The sequence below is a fragment of the Hibiscus syriacus genome, unplaced genomic scaffold (genome assembly GCF_006381635.1).
Source record: "Hibiscus syriacus cultivar Baekdansim isolate YM2019G1 unplaced genomic scaffold, ASM638163v2 tig00014445_pilon, whole genome shotgun sequence".
NCBI classification, from domain to species: Eukaryota; Viridiplantae; Streptophyta; class Magnoliopsida; order Malvales; family Malvaceae; genus Hibiscus; species Hibiscus syriacus.
The window spans coordinates 160,359-184,348 of record NW_024062327.1 but is presented as its reverse complement, the minus strand read 5'-3'; the positions used below and the strand labels follow the sequence as shown (position 1 = coordinate 184,348).

The 23,990-nt window shown below is 34.5% G+C and overlaps 1 protein-coding gene and 1 pseudogene across 6 annotated transcripts; one reads left to right on the top strand and one right to left on the bottom strand.

The window, feature by feature from the left end:
• The first annotated feature begins 1,608 nt into the window (after positions 1-1,608).
• On the top strand, positions 1,609-23,141 carry LOC120207339 (NAC domain-containing protein 75-like). Of its 6 annotated transcripts, XM_039206813.1 has the most exons (8): positions 1,609-1,619; positions 18,590-18,594; positions 19,111-19,411; positions 19,681-19,858; positions 20,024-20,616; positions 21,049-21,321; positions 21,679-21,762; positions 22,745-23,141. In XM_039206813.1, the coding sequence occupies exons 3-8, from the start codon at positions 19,289-19,291 to the stop codon at positions 22,823-22,825; spliced, it is 1,332 nt and encodes a 443-aa protein (XP_039062744.1). In that variant the 5' UTR covers positions 1,609-1,619; positions 18,590-18,594; positions 19,111-19,288; the 3' UTR covers positions 22,826-23,141. The 6 variants fall into 6 exon arrangements, with proteins under 6 accessions (XP_039062744.1, XP_039062746.1, XP_039062743.1 ...); XM_039206815.1 differs by lacking the exons at positions 1,609-1,619; positions 18,590-18,594 and adding an exon at positions 15,093-15,239 and having other exon boundaries at positions 19,153-19,411; XM_039206812.1 differs by lacking the exons at positions 1,609-1,619; positions 18,590-18,594 and adding an exon at positions 15,093-15,239.
• LOC120207338 lies at positions 9,453-12,406 on the bottom strand (annotated as a pseudogene).
• Positions 23,142-23,990: the final 849 nt, after the last annotated feature.

The window sequence follows — 23,990 nt, the reverse complement described above, 5'->3', positions numbered from 1 at the left end:
AATCCCTGTGGCTTTGTAAACTTACGCGTGTTTCTTCAAGGTTTGGGGGGGTAAATCATAGTTTAGGTCCCTCCTGGTTTGTAACATCTCGTTGTAGCCATTAATGAAATTTCATGATATTTTATTCTGGGCATCTGTATTTTCCTTGTTTATATTTTAGTCCTTATTTCTTTGTATTTTACCATTTGCGTGAATTTTCTAATTTGGCTGTGATATTTGTATACATTGTATTTTAGTCACTGGTTAGCCTATGGTTTAGTTACACTGTAAGGGTCCCGTGTTTTGTAAGTTTGTTTAAGGGCTTAGTGTATTTTATTTGTTTTGTACTTCAAGCCCAATATTTTGTAAAGTTTACATATTGGTCACTGGGCTGGTTATTGTTAATATTTTGTAAAGTTTAGACATTGTACTATTTATTTATGAAACTTTTATTTTGGTCACTGTGTGTATTTTGGGGTTAAAATTTGAATTATGCATGCGTATTTTATTTTCATTGTATTTTAGTCCCTATTTTTACTTATGAGTTTATTTTATTTCCAGTGCTTGTATTATTTGGCATTTATGATTTGGATTCTGTTTTATTGTATTTACTTTTTAGCCTTTTAACTTTTTGTCTTCTATTATTTTAATCCCTTAGGTTTGTGTTTTTTTGCTATTTAGGATCTTTAAATTTCCTACCTAACCCAAAGGTCGATGGCGGCTCCTTTTCAATTTAATTCAAATCAATCCAAAATCACCAATTTTTCAAATTAAAGTCATAATTGTTTTTTTAAAAAATAATAAATAATTGTTTTACAAAAAAATGGTTATGACGTCTTTGTAATTAGAGTCCCCGCTTTTTTATCTTTGTAATTAGAGTCCCCTCTTTTTTATCTTTGTAATTAGAGTCTCCATTTTTTCATCTCTATAATTACGTCTTTTAGTTTTTAATCTTATTTTTACCTTTATTATTGAGGTCCTAATTTTATTTAATCTCACTTTTTATCTTTATAACTGAAGTCTCTAATTTTTTTCCATCTTTTTTTACCTTTATAATTAGGACCCCTAATTTTTTAATCCCACTTAACTTTATAATTGAGGCCCTTAAGTTTTTCAATCTCCACCTTTACTACCTTTACAATTGATGCCCCAAACTTTCTCTAATCTCAATTTCTACCTTTATAATTGAGTCCCCTAGTTTTTCAATCCCACTTTTTTAACTTTATAATTGAGGCTCTTAAGTTTTTTTTCAATCTCATTTTCTGCCTTTATAATTGATGTCCCTATTTTTTTCAATCTCAATTATACCTTTAGAATTAAGGCCCCTATATTTTTTCAATCTCAATTTCTACCTTTATTATTAAAGCCTACATTTTTTTTTCAATTTCATAAAGTTCTCAATTTCTCATCCCTTTCTCCATCTCCCGTTAATTCATTTAATTTTGAATTAAATCTAATCATATATGTCTCTATTTTTTTTACAAATCTTATTTTTCAATTTGCCAAATATTCTTTAACTTTTAGTCTTCTCCAATCATGGGCGGATCCAAACCTAGGCTTGTCTAGGTAATGACCCCCTTATGCCCAAAAAAGGTAAATTTCTTATTGGGTCACTGATAAATTATTTACTATCTGTTTTGGTCATATAATTATTATTTATTTTAAATCACACTTAATTTATGTTTTGGTCACTCATCTTTAAAAATTTAGCAGTGATGTTAAAGTGTCATAATAAGATAATGGCATATCATGATTAAAAAATAATTAAAAATGTCATTTTAACATCTTTAAATTTTTTAATGGCGAGTGATCAAAATAGAACTAAAATGTAAGGTTAGCTATGATTTTGAAAAAATAATTAGTTGAGTGACCAAAACATAAATTAAGTAATAGACTGGTGACCAAATAGTTAGTTTACCCTAAATAAAAACATGTATGAATTATGTTAGAAAAATATATTGATCCATTTAATATTTTTTCTAGATTTAATCCATATATATATAATTGTTATTATATTTTAAATTTTAAAAAATAATACTATATAGATTATTTTAGATAAAAATTTTATTATGTATATATTGGTCTAGTTTATATTTTTTTTTGAATTTGCCACTGCCTCCAATCTCAATCGAACGATAACATAATATTTTATTATTTTTTTAAAATGTATTATTCAAAATCAAGTTACATATCATAATTCATGCCTATATTTGTTTTTTATTATTTTAGTCGTAATTAAGGTCTTTTATTAACAAAACAATGAACTATTTTTCGAAAAAATTTAATCATTTTTCTACCTATTAAATTAACTGTTTAAAGTAATAGAATATACTACCAACAACCAGTTGGTCTAGTAGGTGAGACACTAGATTCCTTAAGCAATGTCAGGGGTCCGAATCCTGGTGTATACATATGAAGCAAACTTGGTTGAGAGGGCCACCCTCATAATGGGCATCTGCAAAACCTGATCAGGAATAGTTGGTAAATATGCAAGCTCATTCTACCACATCGAAGACAAGGCAAGACAGAAAAATACGAGCAGGGAGCAATATGCAGACCTGAAACATAAGCTTGAATTTAAGCCTTGGTTCATATTAAAAAAACACGTAAGTTTGAATTTGAATCTTGGTTTGTATTGGAAACTATGTTATCCAAACTCCATTATTCAAGCATCCACTTATACACGGTTGAACATTGGATATGAAACATAAAGCTCAAATTGTATGAAAAAGTTTAGCTATATCGAACATTATTCAAGCATATTCGCGTTTATGGATGGTCGAACATTGGATTCGAAATATAATCCTCTAAATATATGAAAAAGCTTATAAATATCGAGCATGCCTCTATCGGACTTATCGGTCTCTAGGCAATGCAGCATTGCAGCTAAAAACTTACTTCATCGTTGTCAATTCCAACTAAGAAAAACAGAGAAGCGTATCGTCTATATATAATTTTGTAATTCCGATGCTCAATAAATGAACACTGTCACAATTTAAACAAAGAAACATATAAATTAGGTATATGAAAAAATCGCAGTTCTTTGAATACTTTAAATTCATTTCATAAAGCAAAATGATGATTGAAAATGAATTAGGATAAGGCATAATTCTCAAGCAGCAAGCATACTGAACTTGAAATCATGAAATTCTAGATTACAAAGTTCAAATCGCAAGCAGATAAAATTTATTCTGATTCAACTTAGAATGTACGGAAGTTCAGATGGAAAAGAAACTAGAAAGTAAAATTACAGAGAATTTAATCAAATATCTCAATTTGATGTTTATTAGATTAGAAGCAATTCCATCCTTTCATATTGTGGAGCTGCAATTTATGGAATGAACGAACGGGAGGAAGGGGGAGAAGAAGAACCTGCTGCTCGTTGCGGGCTAAGCGCTTGCGGACGATCTTGCCTTCGAGTGCACGACGTTTTTTGAGGGTGAGCCATTCGTAGTATTTGACACGGGGCTAGACTGTTGGCTAGCTGGTCCGTGCGACCCTTAGTCGCTTTGCTCGGTTGTTGGGCGCTAAGACAGCCTTGAGAAAGTCGGGTTAGTCTTATTTCCAAGAGAAAGAATGAATGAATACAATGAGGGTGGGGAGGCCCCTTTTATAATGAGAATCCCCTAAAAGTTAATGACTAAGTCTACTTCTACTCTAACTAAAAGTACATCCTGATGGGAGTGGGTAGGCTCACGTGTAACACAGGGTGAACCCTGATGGTTTGTGGCAAGTCTAACTTAACCCTTTATGATTGTCTTGGTTGTGTAAGATGTTTATGAGTTTGGCAAAGACTAGGTATTCTTCTTGGAAATTTACGTCCCTTCGATTTTCATTTGCCCACTTCTTGGTACGTTTTCATACTTTATCTAGGCAGGCTCGGGCTAACTCAAGGTTGTCTTGCCATTCCTTGGCAAATTGATACGCTGATGGATTGGGTCCTTGGTACCCAACTATAACCATGTTGGGTGTAAGCGGTTGTTGTCCGTTTACAATCTCGAACAGGCTTTGGTTGGTGGCTTTACTCTTTTGCAAGTTGTAGGAAAATTCTGCCACGTCCAGAAGCTTTGGCCAGTCGCGTTGTGTAACACTTACGTAGTACCTCAGATAAATTTCTAGGAGGTCATTGACTATTTTGATTTGCCCATCAGTTTGTGGGTGGAACGTAGTTGAAAAGTTCAGGCTTGTCCCCATCAATTTGAATATCTCGATCTAAAACCTGCCCGTGAATTGGGTGTCTCGGTCGTTGATGATAGTCTTTGCAATGCCCCAATATTTTACCATAAGTTTAAGGAACAAGCGTGCTGCTTCCTTGATTGGGAATACTTCAGACGCGGGGATGAATGTTCCATACTTGGAGAATCTATCAACTACCACCATGATGCTTGATTGTCCATCTGAGTGTGGGAGTCCGACGATGAAGTCCATTGAGATGCTTTCCCATGGTCGTTCATGAATGGGAAAAGGTTGTAGCAATCCTGCTGGATTTTTCATTTCCATATTATCTTGTTCGCACACAAGCCATGTTTTCACATAGGCCTCTACGTATTCGTTCATGTGCGGCCAGTAGTAATGTTCGTTTAGCAAGGCCATTGTTCGATGGGTCTCAGGATGTCCTGCCCACTTAGAATCGTGGCATTCCATAAGGAGTTCCTTACGCATCTTTCCATACTTGGGAACATAGATGTGGTGCCCACAAGCATGTAGTAGATCTCTCTCAAGCTAGAATCTTCTAGATTTGCCTTCTTTGGCGTATTCGATAAATGATTTGGCTTCTGGATCATGTGATAGCCTTTCCTTTATGCATTCTAACATTTGTCCCTTCGGTGATCTAATGACTTCGATGTTGTACCTTCGGCTTAAGGCATCGGTGAGACAATTTACTTTTCCTGACTTGTGTTCCATGGTGAAATCAAATTCGGCAAGTAATTCTTGCCAACGAGTTTGTTTGGGGGATAACTTCTTTTGGGCCAGGAAGTAGCTGTTCGCGATGTTGTCGGTGAACACTATGAATTTTGATCCAAGTACGTAGTTTCTCGATAGGCGTAAGCAGTGTATTATGGCAATCATCTCTTTTTCATGGGCTGAGTATATTTTTTTAGTCTCATTGAGTTTTTAGCTTTCATAGGCAATTGGGTGTCCATCTTGCATAAGGACTCCTTGATGGCAACATCGGATGTGTCGGTGTGAATCTTGAAAGGTTTGTTGTAGTTTGGCAGGCACAACACTGGCTCGCTCGTTAGAAGGAGTTTGATCTTGTCAAAGGCCTCTTGGCATTTTTGTTCCTAAACCCATGGCTTGTCTTTCTTAAGTAGTTCAGTTAAGGGTGTGGTGATCATGGAGTAGTCTTTGACAAATCTTCGGTAATAATTGGCAACTCCTAAAAAGGATCTTAGTTCGATTACCTTGGTTGGGGGTTTCCAATATTTAATGACTCAGATCTTATCCTTATCCATTTGGATCATACCATCTTCTATGATGTGGCCTAGGAAGGGGATTTTCTTTTGGGCAAACGAGCACTTCTCTTCTTTGACGTATAACTCGTTATCTCGTAAGACTTAGAACACTTGCCTCATGTATTGGACATGTTCTTCCAGTGCTTGGTATATATCACGATGTCATCCAAGTAGACAACAACAAATTGATCAAGAAAATATTGTAATACCTTATTCATGAGGGTGCAAAAAGTTACGAGGGCGTTTGTAAGGCCAAAAGGCATCACGAGGAGTTCCTAAGAGCTGTAACGTGTGACACATGTTGTCTTTGGTTCATCTCTTTTGACAATTCTAACTTGGTAGTATCCTGACCTCAAATCTAGCTTGGTGAACCACCTTGTGTTGTCAAGTTGATGAAATAAGTCTGCAATGAGGGGGATTGGATACTTGTTTTTCACGGTGAGCTTATTTAGGGCTCGGTAATCTATGCACATTCGAAGTGTTTCATCATGTTTCTTTTGAAACAATATTGGTGCTCCATAGGGTGCCTGGGAAGGCCTGATGTAACCTGCATCGAGGAGCTCCTTCAATTGTCTACGTAACTCTTATAATTCTGGTGGAGCCATTCGATAGGGTGCTTTGGCAGGTGATTATGTGTTTGGCAGAAGTTTTATCTCATGGTCCACTTCATTTTTTGGCAGTAACATCTTGGGCAGTTTAGGAGGTATTATGTCTTTGAATTCAGTCAATAGTTATCCTACTTCCCGTGGGACATCTTCGGTTGCAATTTGTGTCTCGCTTACTAGTGTTGCCAGAAAGGTTGGCTCTTTCTTGTGCATGACTTTGGAAAATTGTATTGAATATAGGACTTTGGCCCCTACTCCAGGTCCTCGATTAACTAGGACAATGCATTGACGCTTTGGGTCCAAGATACATAGATAGTCAGCAAAGGGGATTGCGAAAGTATTGATTTTATCGAGAAAACTTAACCCCAAATATCAAATTAAATCATCAAGGGGAATTACTTTGATGACTTCTTTACAGGTCTAACTTCTGATGTTGAGTTCAACTCCTTTGGAGATTCTTGTGATTGAAACTTCTTTGGCATTCACGGTTTTGATGAAGCCACTTGCCCCTATCTATGTGCAGGGCGAGTTTACTTGTGACTTAGTTGGACATGAATAGTTCTGAGGCGTCGGTGTCCACAAGTGCACTTAGTTTCTGCCCCATTATGGAGATGTCCACGAACATTAGTCATTTTTTCTTTCAACCCTTATTGACTTCCATGGTACTGATGATTGATCCAAGTTTAAGAGTCTCAGCTTCTCCTTCTTCTTCTGCCTCCTCATCGGTTTCTTCAATGGCAGAAAGTTGGTTCTTTTGAGGGAACTCCCTAGCTAAGTGTCCCCAACCCTTACAATTGTAGCACTATATGGGTTGTTTTTCTCTCTTTTCCCCTTGTTGGGTTTTGCTATTTGATGGCTTTCTAGGACCACTCGGTTCTTTGTCTGATTTTCCTTTGGATGACTTCTCCTCATCTCCACCTTTGGCTTTATATTTTGATTTGGAGGAGTCATACTTTCGAACCCCAAGTTCTATGAGGGACTCAGCGATAGTCAAGGCTTTGGCGATATCCTTGACACCTCGACGTTCTAGCTCATTCTTCGCCCATGGCTTCAGCCCATCCATGAAGGTGAAGAACCCGTCCTCTTCATTTAGACTTGGGACTTGAAGGCTTAACTAGACAAATTGTCGAACGTGCTCCCTCAGTGGGCCTTCATGCCTAAGATGCCTTAGTTTTGATCGTGCCTCGTTCTTGGCATGATGAGGGTAAAATTGTTCTTTGATTTCAATTTGGAACTCCGCCCAGGTTCCCATGGTGGTGCTATCTCGTTTCATCTTGGTACACTTACATCGCCACCATAAGAGTGCTAAATCCTTTAAGTAAACAGAAACAATGTTTACCTTTTCAGTATCATTCTCGATGCACATGGCTCGGAAGTATTGGTCCATGTCACACAAAGTTTTTCACGTATTTGGCCGATCTGGTCCCTTTAAACTTTTCTGGTTTAGAGACTTCGGCTAGACCCTTGGGGTGCTAGTCAATATATTGCCAGCCACGACAACCTTGCACAAGACCATCTCGGTCTTGAGTTGCTTGATCTCCTTCTTCAGGTTTTCGAATTTGGTGCCGAAACCCTTATTCTTAAGTTATTTGACCTCTTGTATTAGAGCTAGGATTTGGGCTTCAACAACATCTTCTTGTTGAGAACTCTTCGTATCGAATCCATTGAGTGTCGCTTGCACATCCTCTTGGATGTTCTCCAAGGCTTCAAGATTCTTGAGATCTAGTGATCCCAACTTCTCGAGATCAATGTATTGTAACAGATCCAAAACCTCATTGGTCTCTCTCACAGAGTCCTCAAGTCTGGTGATCTTACCTTGGAATGATGCAAGCATGTCCTTCAACGTTCCTCGCTTATTCTCTCGTTGCGAGTTTCGAGGCCCTCAGATACTGTTGTCTCACCATGTTGTATAGCCATCTCTTCTAGTCACGATCTTGGCTCTGATACCACTTGACACGGGGCTAGAATGTTGGCTAGCTGGTCCATGCAACCCTTAGTCGTTTTGCTTGGTTGCTTGGCGCTAAGGCATACTTGAAACCTAAATTTGGTTCCTTAACTTGTTGCGAAAGTAAGAACAAAAAGAGTGTGAACGGAAATAAGAGATGTACGAGAGTATTTGGCTTGAAAGCCAGGTTAGTCTTATTTCCAAGAGAAATAATAAATGAATACAATGGCGGTGAGAAAATCCCTTTTATAATGAGAATCCCCTAAGAGTTAATGAATATGTCTATTTATACTCTAACTGAAAGTACATCCCTACTTTAGTTAAGTCTAAATGTTGAATCCTACTTGCACAAGGATGGTGGCTTTGTCCCTTTTCTTAGAGATGGTCGATCTTGGCTTTGGAGAGGGCCCGAGTCATGTTGTGCTCGGTCTTATCCAATTCTGGCGCGGGCTTGGCAAATCCCTTGGTGCATTTTGGGGCAGACTGGATACGTCGCCTGATGCATCTGGATCTGGGAGTGCTTTGGTGCGCACACATGTATGCTGTTGGATGTTGGACTCGCCCTCAAGGTCGCGGTTGTGACATATTGGGCGAGGCGAGTCTGTCGTTGCTTGTTCACCATCAATATGAATTTGATCCCCATCTCTTTTCTTACTTCTTCCAATTTGGATCTGTATTTGAATCGCAAAATCACCCTTTTCCGCTAAAATTGTTGTTTTTGGGTTTATAACCGATTGATTGTGTAAATTTGTATTAAGTTAATGGGCAATATTTGGGTTTTAAATTTTTTTACTAATTTTGAATTTTAATTATATTTGATTTTCTGGATTGTTAGTTGATTTTCATGGATCTGGTTGTATTAAGATTATTTAAAGTTATTTAGATATAACTTTTAATTTGATTAATTTTTGGATTTGAGTTAAATAAATTTAAATTATTATTATTATTTTATTAAATCTGCTCAAATTATTAATATTTATATTATATCTATGTTATAAATGTAATCTTTATATTCTAATTGGATTATAATTAATCCATGTAAGTTTTAAATATCATTGTTATATTTATTTAGATTTAGATTAAAATTGCACAAACCAAATTATGGATTATTATTCCCAAAACTGACCACAGTTTAATAAAAAAATATTTAGACTAAAATTTAAGAATTATAACTAAAATTAATTTGATTAAAATATAAAAAAAAGTAATTTTGAATTCAGGTATTTGTCAATAATACAATGAAGAAAATGATTTATGTTGGCATCAAAAATAAGAATGAAAAATTGAATATAGGATTGCATCAACAGAAAAATGAATAAAATAAAACTTCCCATGGCATAATGGGTTATTTCATCAGGTTGAAGGAATCAAATTGTAATTTAGGATTCACAGTAAAAGAACAATTGTTACATTTATAATCATATATTTAAAGAGTTTGTTTATTTCCTACTTATCAAAGCCTGCTACCATACTCTACTACCGGCCTCAATAGAAATGAGGAGCCTCCTCGCCACAAATTTCATGGTCCAACAATTCGGTCGGTTCTTCTTCTTCATTGCCTTCGTATCCAACGGCAACTTTAGGGCTCCAAAAGGTTGGTTGATTTGTCGAAGACAGAAGCCTCGCCCACATCCTATCCGTAATCACAACCTTGTTCTGTTTCTCTATAATTCTCTGTGGAAAAAAGAAAATCATGGCAAATTTTATGTCCCTCAGAAAAATAATCTAGTCCAACCATCTCAACAACTTCTCCTCAATGTCAATCTTTTTGTCATCAGTTTATCCAAGAAGTGTTAGAAACAATGCAAATGAAGATAGCAGCTTGTGACTGACAGTAACCGTGATCAGATGCACTCACATTGAATGGTATGTATGTCTGCCTGCCATTGACAAGACCACTTGTAAAGCCGGTGTATCCTGCCATCGCTCCATGAACAGCACTTTGAGCAAGAAGTGTGCAGTAAACATTATCAGAGGCATTGCTTGGAATGGCACGAATCATGTAAGTAGGATCTGCCAGAAAACAGAGTACACTGCTCAACATAAGAACTAGCTACATTAACTCATAAACACCTCTGCTTAATAGTTTATTCCACTAACCTATATATTTGAGGTTTATGGGTATCTTCCCTTGTTTTGAAAAGTATTCCTGGAAATGACAGCTAATATGAATGTAACATCAAAATGTTCCATAGCATACACCATAAAAAGTCAGTGAATTGTTGTTTGATTTAAATCCATATGGAAAACCTTGATCTTTTGTGATATCCATAACCCAACATCCTTGAGAAGCTTGTTTCCTGAAGCATCTTTCAATGTCATTGATTCCATGCTCTCAGAAAGCAGCTCCTGTCCAGCACCCTCTGCTATCACGATAACCATATGCCCGTTTTCTTTGAGCCGTCCTTCAATGTACTCGAAAAGTCCTCCGGGTCCTTCCAGATAAAAGGGCGACTCTGGTATCAAGCAACAATACACATCTCGGCTAGCAAGAGTAGCATACATCGCAATAAAACCTGCACATATGTCGGAGCATGAATGCATTACGATAGGAAAAGTGAACATGTATCATCTCCTGATAAGGTTGCAACTCTCTCACTTCTTGAAATGCAGAATTAGCACTTCAAAGAAAGACCAAAAGAGAAACTTACCACTATAACGACCCATCAACTTCACAAGACCGATACCATTTTCGATACTCTCAGCTTCAACATGAGCAGCATTAATGGCACGTTCAGCTTCCTCAACGGCAGTGTCAAAGCCAAAGGACTTGTCAATAACCTGTAATGCACGGAAAAGAATGAAGTTTCAAGTAACCAAATAAAGCAGGTTGCAATTCATAACAGTATATCAACATTATAGACAAATCTAAGAGGATTACCGGGATGTCATTGTCAATGGTTTTAGGGATTCCAGCAATTGAAACTTTGAGACCACGCCTCCTAATTTCCTGTCAAGTGTGGAATCTTTTTTAATATGCACAAATTCACATAGCAAAACAATCTGTGTATATTATGTTAAAGAAATCACCTCAAATATAACAGATGCACCTCTCTGGGTTCCATCTCCTCCAATAATGTAAACCTGAGTTACCACAAACCATCAAGTCCGTTAGATTTAGAACAATCAGAAACATCATAGACTTCTATACAGACCTGATTAATGCCACGATCTTGAATGCTGTCGACAATCTTCGGGGTATCATGCCCACCTCGTGATGTTCCAAGGATTGTTCACCTCGTTTATGGATATCATTAACAACCTTGGGATTCAAGTGCACAGTATTTTTAGAATAAAATCCCCTGTATCCTCCCTACAAAAACATTGAACTCAATAATTGCTAATGTACCAGCTTATATGTTTTAGTTAAACTCCATAAAGGACAATAAACTAGAGGTAATAAACGATCACTTACATCTATCCCTACTACTTTCGTCACACCATACATGTGGTATAAACCGCATACTATCTCTCTAATCACAGTGTTGAGTCCGGGGCAGAGTCCACCGCAAGTAACAATACAGGCTTGAACTTCATTGGAGTTAAAATACACCTATCAAACGTCCAATGCATCCATATAAATCCAGTGTCTCTTCGTTCAAATCTCGATCATAAAACATTAAATACTTACCCTTTGACGCGGGCCGGCTCGTCGGAAATGTATTCCTCTGGGAGTATCCTTGTGAACAACAATCTATAAACAGAAAACAGAACTTGAAACAAAGTCTTAGGCACTTTTCATGTGTGTGTGAAATCAAAGGACTCAGGAGGGCTAACCTTTTGAGGAACAGTGTCATCTATATGGACAAAGTATTGCCTAGTAAAACAGGAAAGTAGGTCCTATTTAATACTAATTTATCAAAATTACCATATTTGAAAATTTATATAACAAGTAAATTCTGTATGAAAGAGCAAGAAAATGGGACTTACTTAACAACGGAATATGCCGGATTGTCTTGCAACGGATTGGGATAAGTCTGTTAAAGGAAAAAGGTAACGCATTACTTTTTCTCTTTAATCCTTTTTACCGGTAGCGGAGAAACGACGAAAACAGAATCAAAAGGAAAAGCAAAGATACGTACAATTATACGTAGAATGATGAAAAAAAAACTTACAGGAAGATCAGGAATATAATCCGACAAGTGAGGAACATCGTCAAGAACATAACCACCTGGACCGTTAACGACCTTAGGCTTTGAAATCTCAGGCGAAGTAGCCGAGTTACAGGAATCCATCACTCTACGTATCGAACCGGGATTCCTGTTCGAACGACGGTAACGGTAATCGTACAGAAACTAACCGTAGTGAACTTTCTCAAACTCAAGATTCCAGCACTCGATGGCACTGAAAAGTTGGATATATTCTTCTTATTAAAATAACAATATAAAATATTATTCTTATTGCTATTACGATTCAAAAGAGAAGGGAAAGACGACGGAGCGACAAGAAATCCAATCAAATCAATATCGAGACGAGTTCTTATTACAAGAGAAATCCATATCTACAGTGAAATCCTTTTGACTAAATATGAAATTCTGGATGAGCTTTCTTTCCTTCAAAGTTTGGCATTATATAGCACAAACACAGACAAGTATGATCTAGAAATAACGGTTTGCACTGACGGGTCGTTGTTTGGATCGGGTGTTGGGTTGGATAGTCCAATACCTGAATTGTGGCGCACGTTGGATTACGGCCGACCACATCTTTATTGGTCTTGTTTTGCATGGAAATAACTTTTTATTTTATATATTTTTTTAATTTTTATATGACGTGGGGTGGAAGTGCAGGTTAATCTTATTTCAATATATTTTACAAATTATTGCGTTTGATTCATTTCCTTCTCGGTATTATTTTTACCTAATTATTGTTTTATTTTTACTTCAGAGGGTATTTTACGTCGACTTAAAATAATTTCAAGGTTCCACTTTTACAAGGACTAAATCAATTAGGTTCCGAGTGTTAAATAGATCTATAGAGATCGGTCTAAATCATCCTTTTATTAGTAAAAATATGGAGTTAGCATTTATCGTTTAGAAAATATTAATTATTATTTAATTACTCGTTCCGTAACGCAATAGAAAAAATAATTCAATGATATTAATAAATTTATGAACTTGTAATGAAATAAGACGTAAAAAGATGAAATATTACCTTTGAATTTTTTGAAAATGTAGAGATATTATAAAAAAATATGATCGCATTTAAATGATGTTGATTCTCGATTCACAACAACAATGTCACGACCTCCACTTAATTAAAGTTAATTTTTCTTATGTATTTATATAAATTTTTAAAATCCTAATTCGACTCTAATTAGAATTTTGTAAGATGTCTAGTTTAAACTAAATTATATCTTATATATATTTTAAAAGATTTATAATTACAATAATTATTTTTTAAAAATATTTAAATGATATCTTATAATTACAATAATTTTAATATAATTAAAATTATATATATATTTGTATTTAATTAAATTCCCTTTTTGAGTAGAACAAATCATTGTTTTTCGTGTAGAATAAGTAAAAATCACAAGTGCTAGTTTTCAAACCGAAAAGCCCAAAGGAGCAAATAAGTCATAGGGCCCCCATGGTCCTTCGTTAATGGCTCTATCCCTGCACCGACGTGTCTTTTTCTTTAATTTCTTTTGACATAGCACGCGAATTATGGGCCAACAACAAGTGATATTTGACGAGCGTAGCAATCGAACTGGTGGCCTAAATTGTGTGTACCAGCCCAAAACTTTTGTGCTTTCATTCTCATTGATATTTTGTTAATGCCAATGAGAAATGCACTAAAAACTTTAATATAATTGACTCTTACACACAAGCAAATGTTTTCTGCTTCATAACTTTAAAAGAGGACATAGTTGACTTTGATTAAGCATTATTTTCTAATATAAAAGCCATTATTCTCATGTAGGAGATATTCTCATACATGAATTATACTTTAAGTCTGCCTTTTTTGGTGTGATGTAAATGAAGTCGAAACTCGAAGTTATTGGATAATCTGAAGAGCAGCAATCTGATTCTCTTTGGGACAAAAAGAGAAACCCAATCAAAGGTTGCTCGCAAGTTGAATTATATTCTTCCCTGTCCAATGTAATTACACAATTCTTGCAATAATAATTAATGAAGAAATTAGGCAAGGGAAAGGAGCAATCATGGCAACCGCTTCTTCCTTCATCATTCTCATCAAAATTTTCCTGACTTGGACTATATTTATTTGTGCGAGTGTTTGCCCTTTGGGATAGTTTCGGTACAGCAGATTAAAAACGGTTAAAATAAATGTTACCGGTTTTGTTATTGTGTTAAATAATAAAACCGATAAAAATTACCGGAAACATTATTAGGCGCTACCGGTTTTGTTATTATTGGGTGTTTTTTACCGAATTTTCGAAAAAAATACCGGAAACATTATTAGGCTTAAAAAATGACCGGATTAACATAGTATTTTAGGTAATTACCTGAAAAGTTTAGGTAAATTTTATCGATTTGATTATTTAAATGATAACAAAATCGATAACGCCTTATTTTAATCGTTTTTAAGCCTGCCGCACCGTAAAACTTCCCACTTTAGATTTTCCTCGGGAAAGTTAAAGATGTAGTTGCCAAATCTGCTACTACTTGACAACGAACTGTCTTTCACTGCAATACCAAGTTCATTTTGGTGTTTTAAATCATTTTTAAAGAAAGATTATTAAATTATTATTATTTAAATATTATTACATTTATTAAATTATTATAAAATAATCATTAACTTTTATATTTAATTATCATAATATTACGATGATCATTTATAATAATTTAAAATTTTAATGATATTTTACTTTTTTATTTTTAAATATTCAAATCAATTGTTTAAATATGATTTAGTGACTTCTGATATCTTATATTTTTCCCTACATTTTTTTAGAGTTCATTATTTGAAATTTTAATGTTTATAACAAAGATAATTTTTTTAATAGAAGAAACAAAGATAATTAAATACCAATTATGACTTATTTAAACAGTTTAACTATTTATTTCAAGACGAGTAAAAATTTACCCCAAGTTCTTCCATTGGAAGATTAAATTATTTTCGTATATAAAATACGGGGGTAATATAAAAAGGAGTGGTGGTCCATCTACTATACTGTTCATTTGCCTTGTATATCAAGCAACCCCGTAATTCTTCTATTCTCTTTGCATCTCTCTTTCTGCAACATTCATGGCAAAAGAATCATGATCAGCAGCACTCCCTCTCGAAGCCCATGTGAGTTCTTGTCATTTTTCCCCTTTTCCATAATCTCTCCATCTTTCTCTCCTTCTAAAAAAAAAGAAAAAAAAAGAAAAGAAATTAAAAACTTTCCCTTTCCACATCCATAATCTATGGCAAAAAAACTAAACAAAGAACTGTAATTTCCCCTCAGATATCGTCTTCATTACTCAAACTCTGCTACTGCCACGTTTAGTATTTTCTGTTTATCTTGTAGCCTGGGAGAATTTCTCAGTTCATGACTTTTTATATAAACCATTCAAGAACTTAGCCAATGGATTTAATTTGAATATCATGCTTAAAGGTCTACATATCTGATAAGCTTTTTTTTAAAAAAAAATTGAAATAAAAAAAGAAAGATTATATATTTTAGTTATAGTACAGATTGGGTTGCCATGCTTTTGTATGTGTACCGCAGCTGTGAAGGCCGTTTCTTCTCTTTTTCGCTTTAGCAGTCAAGCCCTCTAAAACAAAGGTGTGGGAGACATTAACCCAGAAAGAAAATACAGACAACTGGTTGTATTTTTCTTTTATGTATGTGTATGTGTATGTGTATGTGTATGTGTATGTGTATGTGTATGTGTATGTGTATGTGTATGTGTATGTGTATGTGTATGTGTATGTGTATGTGTATGTGTATGTGTATGTGTATGTGTATGTGTATGTGTATGTGTATGTGTATGTGTATGTGTATGTGTATGTGTATGTGTATGTGTATGTGTATGTGTATGTGTATGTGTATGTGTATGTGTATGTGTATGTGTATGTGTATGTGTATGTGTATGTGTATGTGTATGTGTATGTGTATGTGTATGTGTATGTGTATGTGTATGTGTATGTGTATGTGTATGTGTATGTGTATGTGTATGTGTATGTGTATGTGTATGTGTATGTGTATGTGTATGTGTATGTATGTGTATGTGTATGTGTATGTGTATGTGTATGTGTATGTGTATGTGTATGTGTATGTGTATGTGTATGTGTATGTGTATGTGTATGTGTATGTATGTGTATGTGTATGTGTATGTGTATGTGTATGTGTATGTGTATGTGTATGTGTATGTGTATGTGTATGTGTATGTGTATGTGTATGTGTATGTGTATGTGTATGTGTATGTGTATGTGTATGTGTATGTGTATGTGTATGTGTATGTGTATGTGTATGTGTATGTGTATGTGTATGTGTATGTGTATGTGTATGTGTATGTGTATGTATGTGTATGTGTATGTGTATGTGTATGTGTATGTGTATGTGTATGTGTATGTGTATGTGTATGTATATGTATGTGTATGTGTATGTGTATGTGTATGTGTATGTGTATGTGTATGTGTATGTGTATGTGTATGTGTATGTGTATGTGTATGTGTATGTGTATGTGTATGTGTATGTGTATGTGTATGTGTATGTGTATGTGTATGTGTATGTGTATGTGTATGTGTATGTGTATGTGTATGTGTATGTGTATGTGTATGTGTATGTGTATGTGTATGTGTATGTGTATGTGTGTGTATGTGTATGTGTATGTGTATGTGTATGTGTATGTGTATGTGTATGTGTATGTGTATGTGTATGTGTATGTGTATGTGTATGTGTATGTGTATGTGTATGTGTATGTGTATGTGTATGTGTATGTGTATGTGTATGTGTATGTGTATGTGTATGTGTATGTGTATGTGTATGTGTATGTGTATGTGTATGTGTATGTGTATGTGTATGTGTATGTGTATGTGTATGTGTATGTGTATGTGTATGTGTATGTGTATGTGTATGTGTATGTGTATGTGTATGTGTATGTGTATGTGTATGTGTATGTGTATGTGTATGTGTATGTGTATGTGTATGTGTATGTGTATGTGTATGTGTATGTGTATGTGTATGTGTATGTGTATGTGTATGTGTATGTGTATGTGTATGTGTATGTGTATGTGTATGTGTATGTGTATGTGTATGTATGTGTATGTGTATGTGTATGTGTATGTGTATGTGTATGTGTATGTATGTGTATGTGTATGTGTATGTGTATGTGTATGTGTATGTGTATGTATGTGTATGTGTATGTGTATGTGTATGTGTATGTGTATGTGTATGTGTATGTGTATGTGTATGTGTGTATGTGTATGTGTATGTGTATGTGTATGTGTATGTGTATGTGTATGTGTATGTGTATGTGTATGTGTATGTGTATGTGTATGTGTATGTGTATGTGTATGTGTATGTGTATGTGTATGTGTATGTGTATGTGTATGTGTATGTGTATGTGTATGTGTATGTGTATGTGTATGTGTATGTGTATGTGTATGTGTATGTGTATGTGTATGTGTATGTGTATGTGTATGTGTATGTGTATGTGTATGTGTATGTGTATGTGTATGTGTATGTGTATGTGTATGTGTATGTGTATGTGTATGTGTATGTGTATGTGTATGTGTATGTGTATGTGTATGTGTATGTGTATGTGTATGTGTATGTGTATGTGTATGTGTATGTGTATGTGTATGTGTATGTGTATGTGTATGTGTATGTGTATGTGTATGTGTATGTGTATGTGTATGTGTATGTGTATGTGTGTATGTGTATGTGTATGTGTATGTGTATGTGTATGTGTATGTGTATGTGTATGTGTATGTGTATGTGTATGTGTATGTGTATGTGTATGTGTATGTGTGTATGTGTATGTGTATGTGTATGTGTATGTGTATGTGTATGTGTATGTGTATGTGTATGTGTATGTGTATGTGTATGTGTATGTGTATGTGTATGTGTATGTGTGTATGTGTATGTGTATGTGTATGTGTATGTGTATGTGTATGTGTATGTGTATGTGTATGTATATGTATGTGTATGTGTATGTGTATGTGTATGTGTATGTGTATGTGTATGTGTATGTGTATGTGTATGTGTATGTGTATGTGTATGTGTATGTGTATGTGTATGTGTATGTGTGTATGTGTATGTGTATGTGTATGTGTATGTGTATGTGTATGTGTATGTGTATGTGTATGTGTATGTGTATGTGTATGTGTATGTGTATGTGTATGTGTATGTGTATGTGTATGTGTATGTGTATGTGTATGTGTATGTGTATGTGTATGTGTATGTGTATGTGTATGTGTATGTGTATGTGTATGTGTATGTGTATGTGTATGTGTATGTGTATGTGTATGTGTATGTGTATGTGTATGTGTATGTGTATGTGTATGTGTATGTTACTTTTGCCATGTTTTCTTTGCTTCTCTCTCTTGAACCGCCTAGCCACATGAGTTGTACTTGAATTTGCGAAGGCTTTAAAGCCAGTGTGTTGAGTTTATGAAGGCCAACTTTCTTTTTTCCCACTTGGAGGCTTCAGTTAAGGTAAAGATAAGTGAGGAATTTCTGGTGACTTCTATATGGTTAAAGAAGGTTTATATCTAAATCTCACTGTTATATTTTTCCTCTTTTCTTCTCTCGCTCTCTCCCCCTCTAAGTACTCTTTCCTTTTCGTTGTTAGTGCCAGTACTTCTTCCTCGTGAGAAAAAAAATAGAGTTTTCTTCTTTTGGAGCAGATTTCTCATCTGGGTTTTGCATAATTTTTTCTTTTTTTGGGTGATTAGTTTAGATAATAGTTTCTCACAAAGATAGCACCGAGGATAATAAACACGTGTACTTATATATATATATATATGACATACGGATTCTTCTTCTTCTTCTTTTCCCCCTTGCTGAGTTCATATAGAGGCTTTTGGTATGTTCTTCTGCTTCTTCCCCCTCTTTGATGCGTTCTTTTACTATGGATATTACATCGGTTGAGGAAAACTAGGACTCATACATATACATATTTATCAAATTCTTCAGTTTATGCCCTTTGCCTTTTTTCTCCCCCCCCCCCAGGGATATCAGATTTAAAACGGGGTTATGGTTTGTGTTATATAGAGAAGCTAACTGGGATATGAGTAGCCGGCTGCTATACAAGGTTGGTTATTTCATTGAAGATTTCAAGAGTTTGAGGCAACGAAGGTAGCATCTATCGACAGAAACGAAAGGGGGGGGGGGAGAATAACAAGAAGCAATGAATAAGAGTAATCTGAGCTCCATCAGCAGCTCCGATCTCATCGATGCAAAACTCGAAGAGCATCAGCTGTGTGGATCCATGCACTGTCCCGGTTGCGGTTACAAACTCGAAGGAAAACCGGTACGGATTCATCTCATAATATTCTGGGCTTCAACAGCAAGAGTTTGACAAGAGAAGAATCAAGGGTTAAAAATACCAGAAATATACATGTATTCTAATCAAGGGTTTTTTTTTTGGATGGTCAAGTTGTTTCTTTAATGGAAAACATAACTATATTCGAAGAGTATAAGATTAAAGATTTCTTCTTTTTCTCTTTATTTTGTTTAGTCTTCCCTTTATTATTATTTTTTGTGCTTTAATTTGAACTGAATAATGAAAAAATGTTGCAGAACTGGTTAGGTCTACCAGCGGGAGTGAAATTTGATCCAATAGATCAAGAACTGATAGAACACCTGGAAGCAAAAGTGGAAGCTAAAGACAAGAGGTCTCACAATTTGATTGATGAGTTCATCCCAACAATTGAAGGAGAAGATGGAATTTGTTACACCCATCCTGAGAAACTCCCAGGTTGTCTTAAAATCCTTCAACTTTATCTTGTTTGAAATTTTCCTCCATTATTATTCAATGTTATTAGGTCTTACCATATTGTCAACCCCCATGAATTCTGGTTTGTTGCACCTAAGTGAACCTAATTTCGATTTTTGGCTAATGTTTTCTATTTATTTCTTGCAGGTGTGACCAGAGATGGATTAAGCAGGCATTTCTTCCATAGACCATCAAAGGCTTATACCACCGGGACAAGAAAAAGAAGGAAAATTCAAACTGAATGTGACTTGCAAGGTGGAGAAACAAGGTGGCACAAAACCGGCAAGACAAGGCCGGTCATGGTGAGTGGCAAACAAAAAGGTTGCAAGAAAATCCTGGTTCTCTACACAAATTTTGGGAAGAACCGAAAACCCGAAAAGACTAATTGGGTCATGCACCAATATCATCTGGGTCAACACGAGGAAGAGAAGGAAGGGGAGTTTGTGGTGTCCAAGATATTTTATCAGACTCAACCGAGGCAGTGCAACTGGTCTGATCGAACTGCTGCAGCAGCTGTTGAAGGAACCAAGGTTGTTGTCTTCGACCCCAACAACCGGCGAGATAGCGGCGTTCGAAATTGTTCCTCAAAGGAACAATTAATCCCTCTTAGAGAGGAAGTTTCGGGAGCCGGGGTTGCCGCCGCGGTTGCTTTATCAAGCCTAGCCGGTGCCTTGGATATCCAACACTTGAAACCTGATCAACTTCTCAGTTTCTCTCCGTTTAGTAAAAACTTCGACGAGGTATATTCTTCCATCATTTATATTCAATGCGTTCTCTCTTCTACAACCACCAAATCGAAGCATAAAATGACATTGCCGTTTGTACCTTGTAAGTTTTATGAATAAATCCAATATTTTCATGAAAGCATATTAAAGTTCAAACATCAAAGTTTGCTTATCTTACATAAAATAAAATTTGAAGGAATAAATCTTAAAGTTTTAAGGTTGCTTGTATATACGTCGTATAAAGAACAAAAATCTATATGGTCCTCACTTGACTATCTTTCTGAGCTAACTATTCCCTTTTTTTTCACTCAACAGTAGGACAATTATTTGGAAATGAGAGTAAAACTATCGAAAAAGGAATTAAAGCGACGTTGGAATATGTTTTGTGTTTGAAAATGGACTAGCTAGCAAACTGTAATTTTATGGTGGGGGGTTCGTCTATTGCAGGTGGGGATTGGAGAAGCTTCGGCAGCAAGGAAAACACCGACTCAAGGGATACCGGAGCATCACCGGGAGACAGATCATATGGTCCATGATCATCATCTTTTTCATCATCACCACCAGCAGCAGCAGATTCCTACGACGGCGTTCCATATTAGCAGGCCTTCACATCCAATTTCCACAATCATCTCGCCACCTCCCCTCCACCACACCTCCATCATCCTTGATGAGGACTCCTTTCATGTCTCCAGAATATTGCTTCCAAACGAAAGTTTCCAGGTAATACATATCATCATCATCTTCATTACTCCATTAATTATTTCTCCCCATAGAATGATCCACCATTAATAGTGCAATCAATAACTTTTCTCTCGAGAAACCACAATTTTTAGTGGTATTACCTTTCTTTTTCTCAAATCCCAGTTTTTTCTATCGTGATCATGCTGAACTTATGTATTAACTACAGCTCTTATTAAGATGAAGCGTGACTCGATCATACATTCTTCATTTAAGATCTTGATTCTGGAACAATGAAGTGTTTTTAAACATTTCAGTTCTTGTGAAAACATATGATTTAGATGGAGAAATTATTTTGATCGTTTACTTATAATTTGTTGAATTGAATAAATGCATTAGCAGCAAAATCATAAACTGGGAGGAAGGTCTGCAACAGGTTTGGAAGAACTAATAATGGGCTGCACTTCAACTGATATCAAAGAAGTGAGTATCAACTATTAGACCCTTGTTTGTCATACTACCAACTAAGCAAGGTGAAATATAAATAATTAATTAATTAAAAAAAAGATAACAAGAAATGTAAAAGTAAAAACCTAAATTCTTCAGCTACATTATTCTTAAGGAACAAGAAAGATAGAACTCATAGTTCTTTTCTTTTTCTTTTTTTCGTTTTGAATCAGAATTAAATACTTGGCATTCAGCATTCTTAAAGAAATGAAGGTAGCTATCATACTATAAATAAAATGGGTTTAAAGTGAGTGCATAGCTTTTCTTCGTAGAAAATTAAACATAACTATCTGCTTTTTGACATCAACAATAGCTTAAGTTTCCTTTTCCACTTTCTTAAGATTCAGTAGAAATCAATACGTTAAGGCTATCTTTTTTTCATATCTTCTTCTTAAGCATATAAAATTAAGATTGGCTTAATACAGCTAAAGCATTAAAGAATTCTTTTATATTTAATATGAAATCATATAATTATATATAATAAAGAAAAAGAATTCCTATAATTAAAGTACATCAATTTATTGAAGAATGTGAAACCGTATAGCCTCCAAAATAAATATACTACTTTCCCTTGTCCTTTGGTTTATCTTTGAATGTATGTTGTTATAAAGAGCAGAGAATGAAAAAGAAAGAAACCTAATTATTTTAAAAGTTATAAGAAAACAGTCGAATTATATCATGCATTATATAAGACATAAATATGCAGTAATAAAATTCATCAACATACGTAAAATCATGAACTTATAAAATATCTTAAAAATAATTATATAACGAATTATAAAATTTAGCTGCAACATCAACAGCACTCATGCACTTAGTAGCAGCATGAAAGGCGTTTTATCATACGTTGCGTCATGAGATTAGTCGGTTGTGGAGTGGACAAAAAAGGCAGCTTCTTCGTTTGTTGTTTATAGGTGGAACCCTAACCCTAAGTTTGGTTTTGATATTTTTTTGGCAGGAGTCACCAATCACGAACCCACACGAGGCTGAATGGTTGAAGTACTCTTCTTTCTGGCCTGAACCTGACCACCAAGGCTAAAAATTAAAGTTGTAGACAAACCTTCCAAAAATAATTAAAACCAAGCCTACCTCTGGTAAAAGTCCTTTCAAAGGAGAGAGAAAGAATCCAGAACACCATATATATATATAAGTACTATATGTAGTTTGTTCTTTTACTTTGTTTTTGTTTAATGGGGGGTGGAAGCCTGTTTCCTTACTCTCAAGGCTCATTTACCTGTACAATATACATAGTTCAAGTCGTTGGAAAGAAAGAATAAAAATGAAAGGCAAGGTAAAAAAGCAAAAAAAGAAAGCAGGGGAAAAGGCTGCTCTCTCCTGACAAATACAAGGACTCAAGGAGAGAAGCAGCAAAAGCGAAACATCCGCATCAAAATCATCACCATTATCGTTATTATGGACTATCATCTTTATGTTTCTTCTTATATTATTTGATTATTTCAGGACACTTGTTTACTTTCCTTCTATTTATGTTTTTGTTTACAAGAAATATACTGCAAATTACGAAAATATGTTGTCAATTGTATTGCTGTTACTCCACCTTTCTTGTATAATAAACAGAAAATGTTAATTGTCTATTAAATAAAAATATTTAGTTACCAATTTGAGAAAAGATGTTCGGGGTCGTTTGTTTAACTGAAAATATTTTTCAGAAAACATTTTTCGTCAAATGAATTACATCTTATGAAAAATATTTTTTAGAAAATGTTTTATGGTGTTTGAAAGATGTGTAAATCATTTTTCACTAGTTGATAAAATTTTTAGAAATTATTTATTGCAAATATAAAATATAATAAATAATATTATTTATTATAAAAATTAATATTATTATTTTAAAAATATTAGAATAATTTATTTAATACTATTTATGCCGATATTATTATTAAAATATTATTTCTATAATTTTATAAATAAAAATATTAACTCTAGTATATTCTATTAAAATAAAAATATGATAAATTATATTGAATATCTTTTATAAAATAAAAATATTATATTATATTTCAAAATTATTAATAAATATATTTTAAGGAATTTTTATAATATTATTAGACTATTATATTAATATTAAATACATAAATAAAAGTATTCATTATTAATAATTCAATAATATTATTTTTAAGAAATTAAGAAATAATATAAATTTTATTAATAAATTATTATATATTATTAAAATAAGAATATAA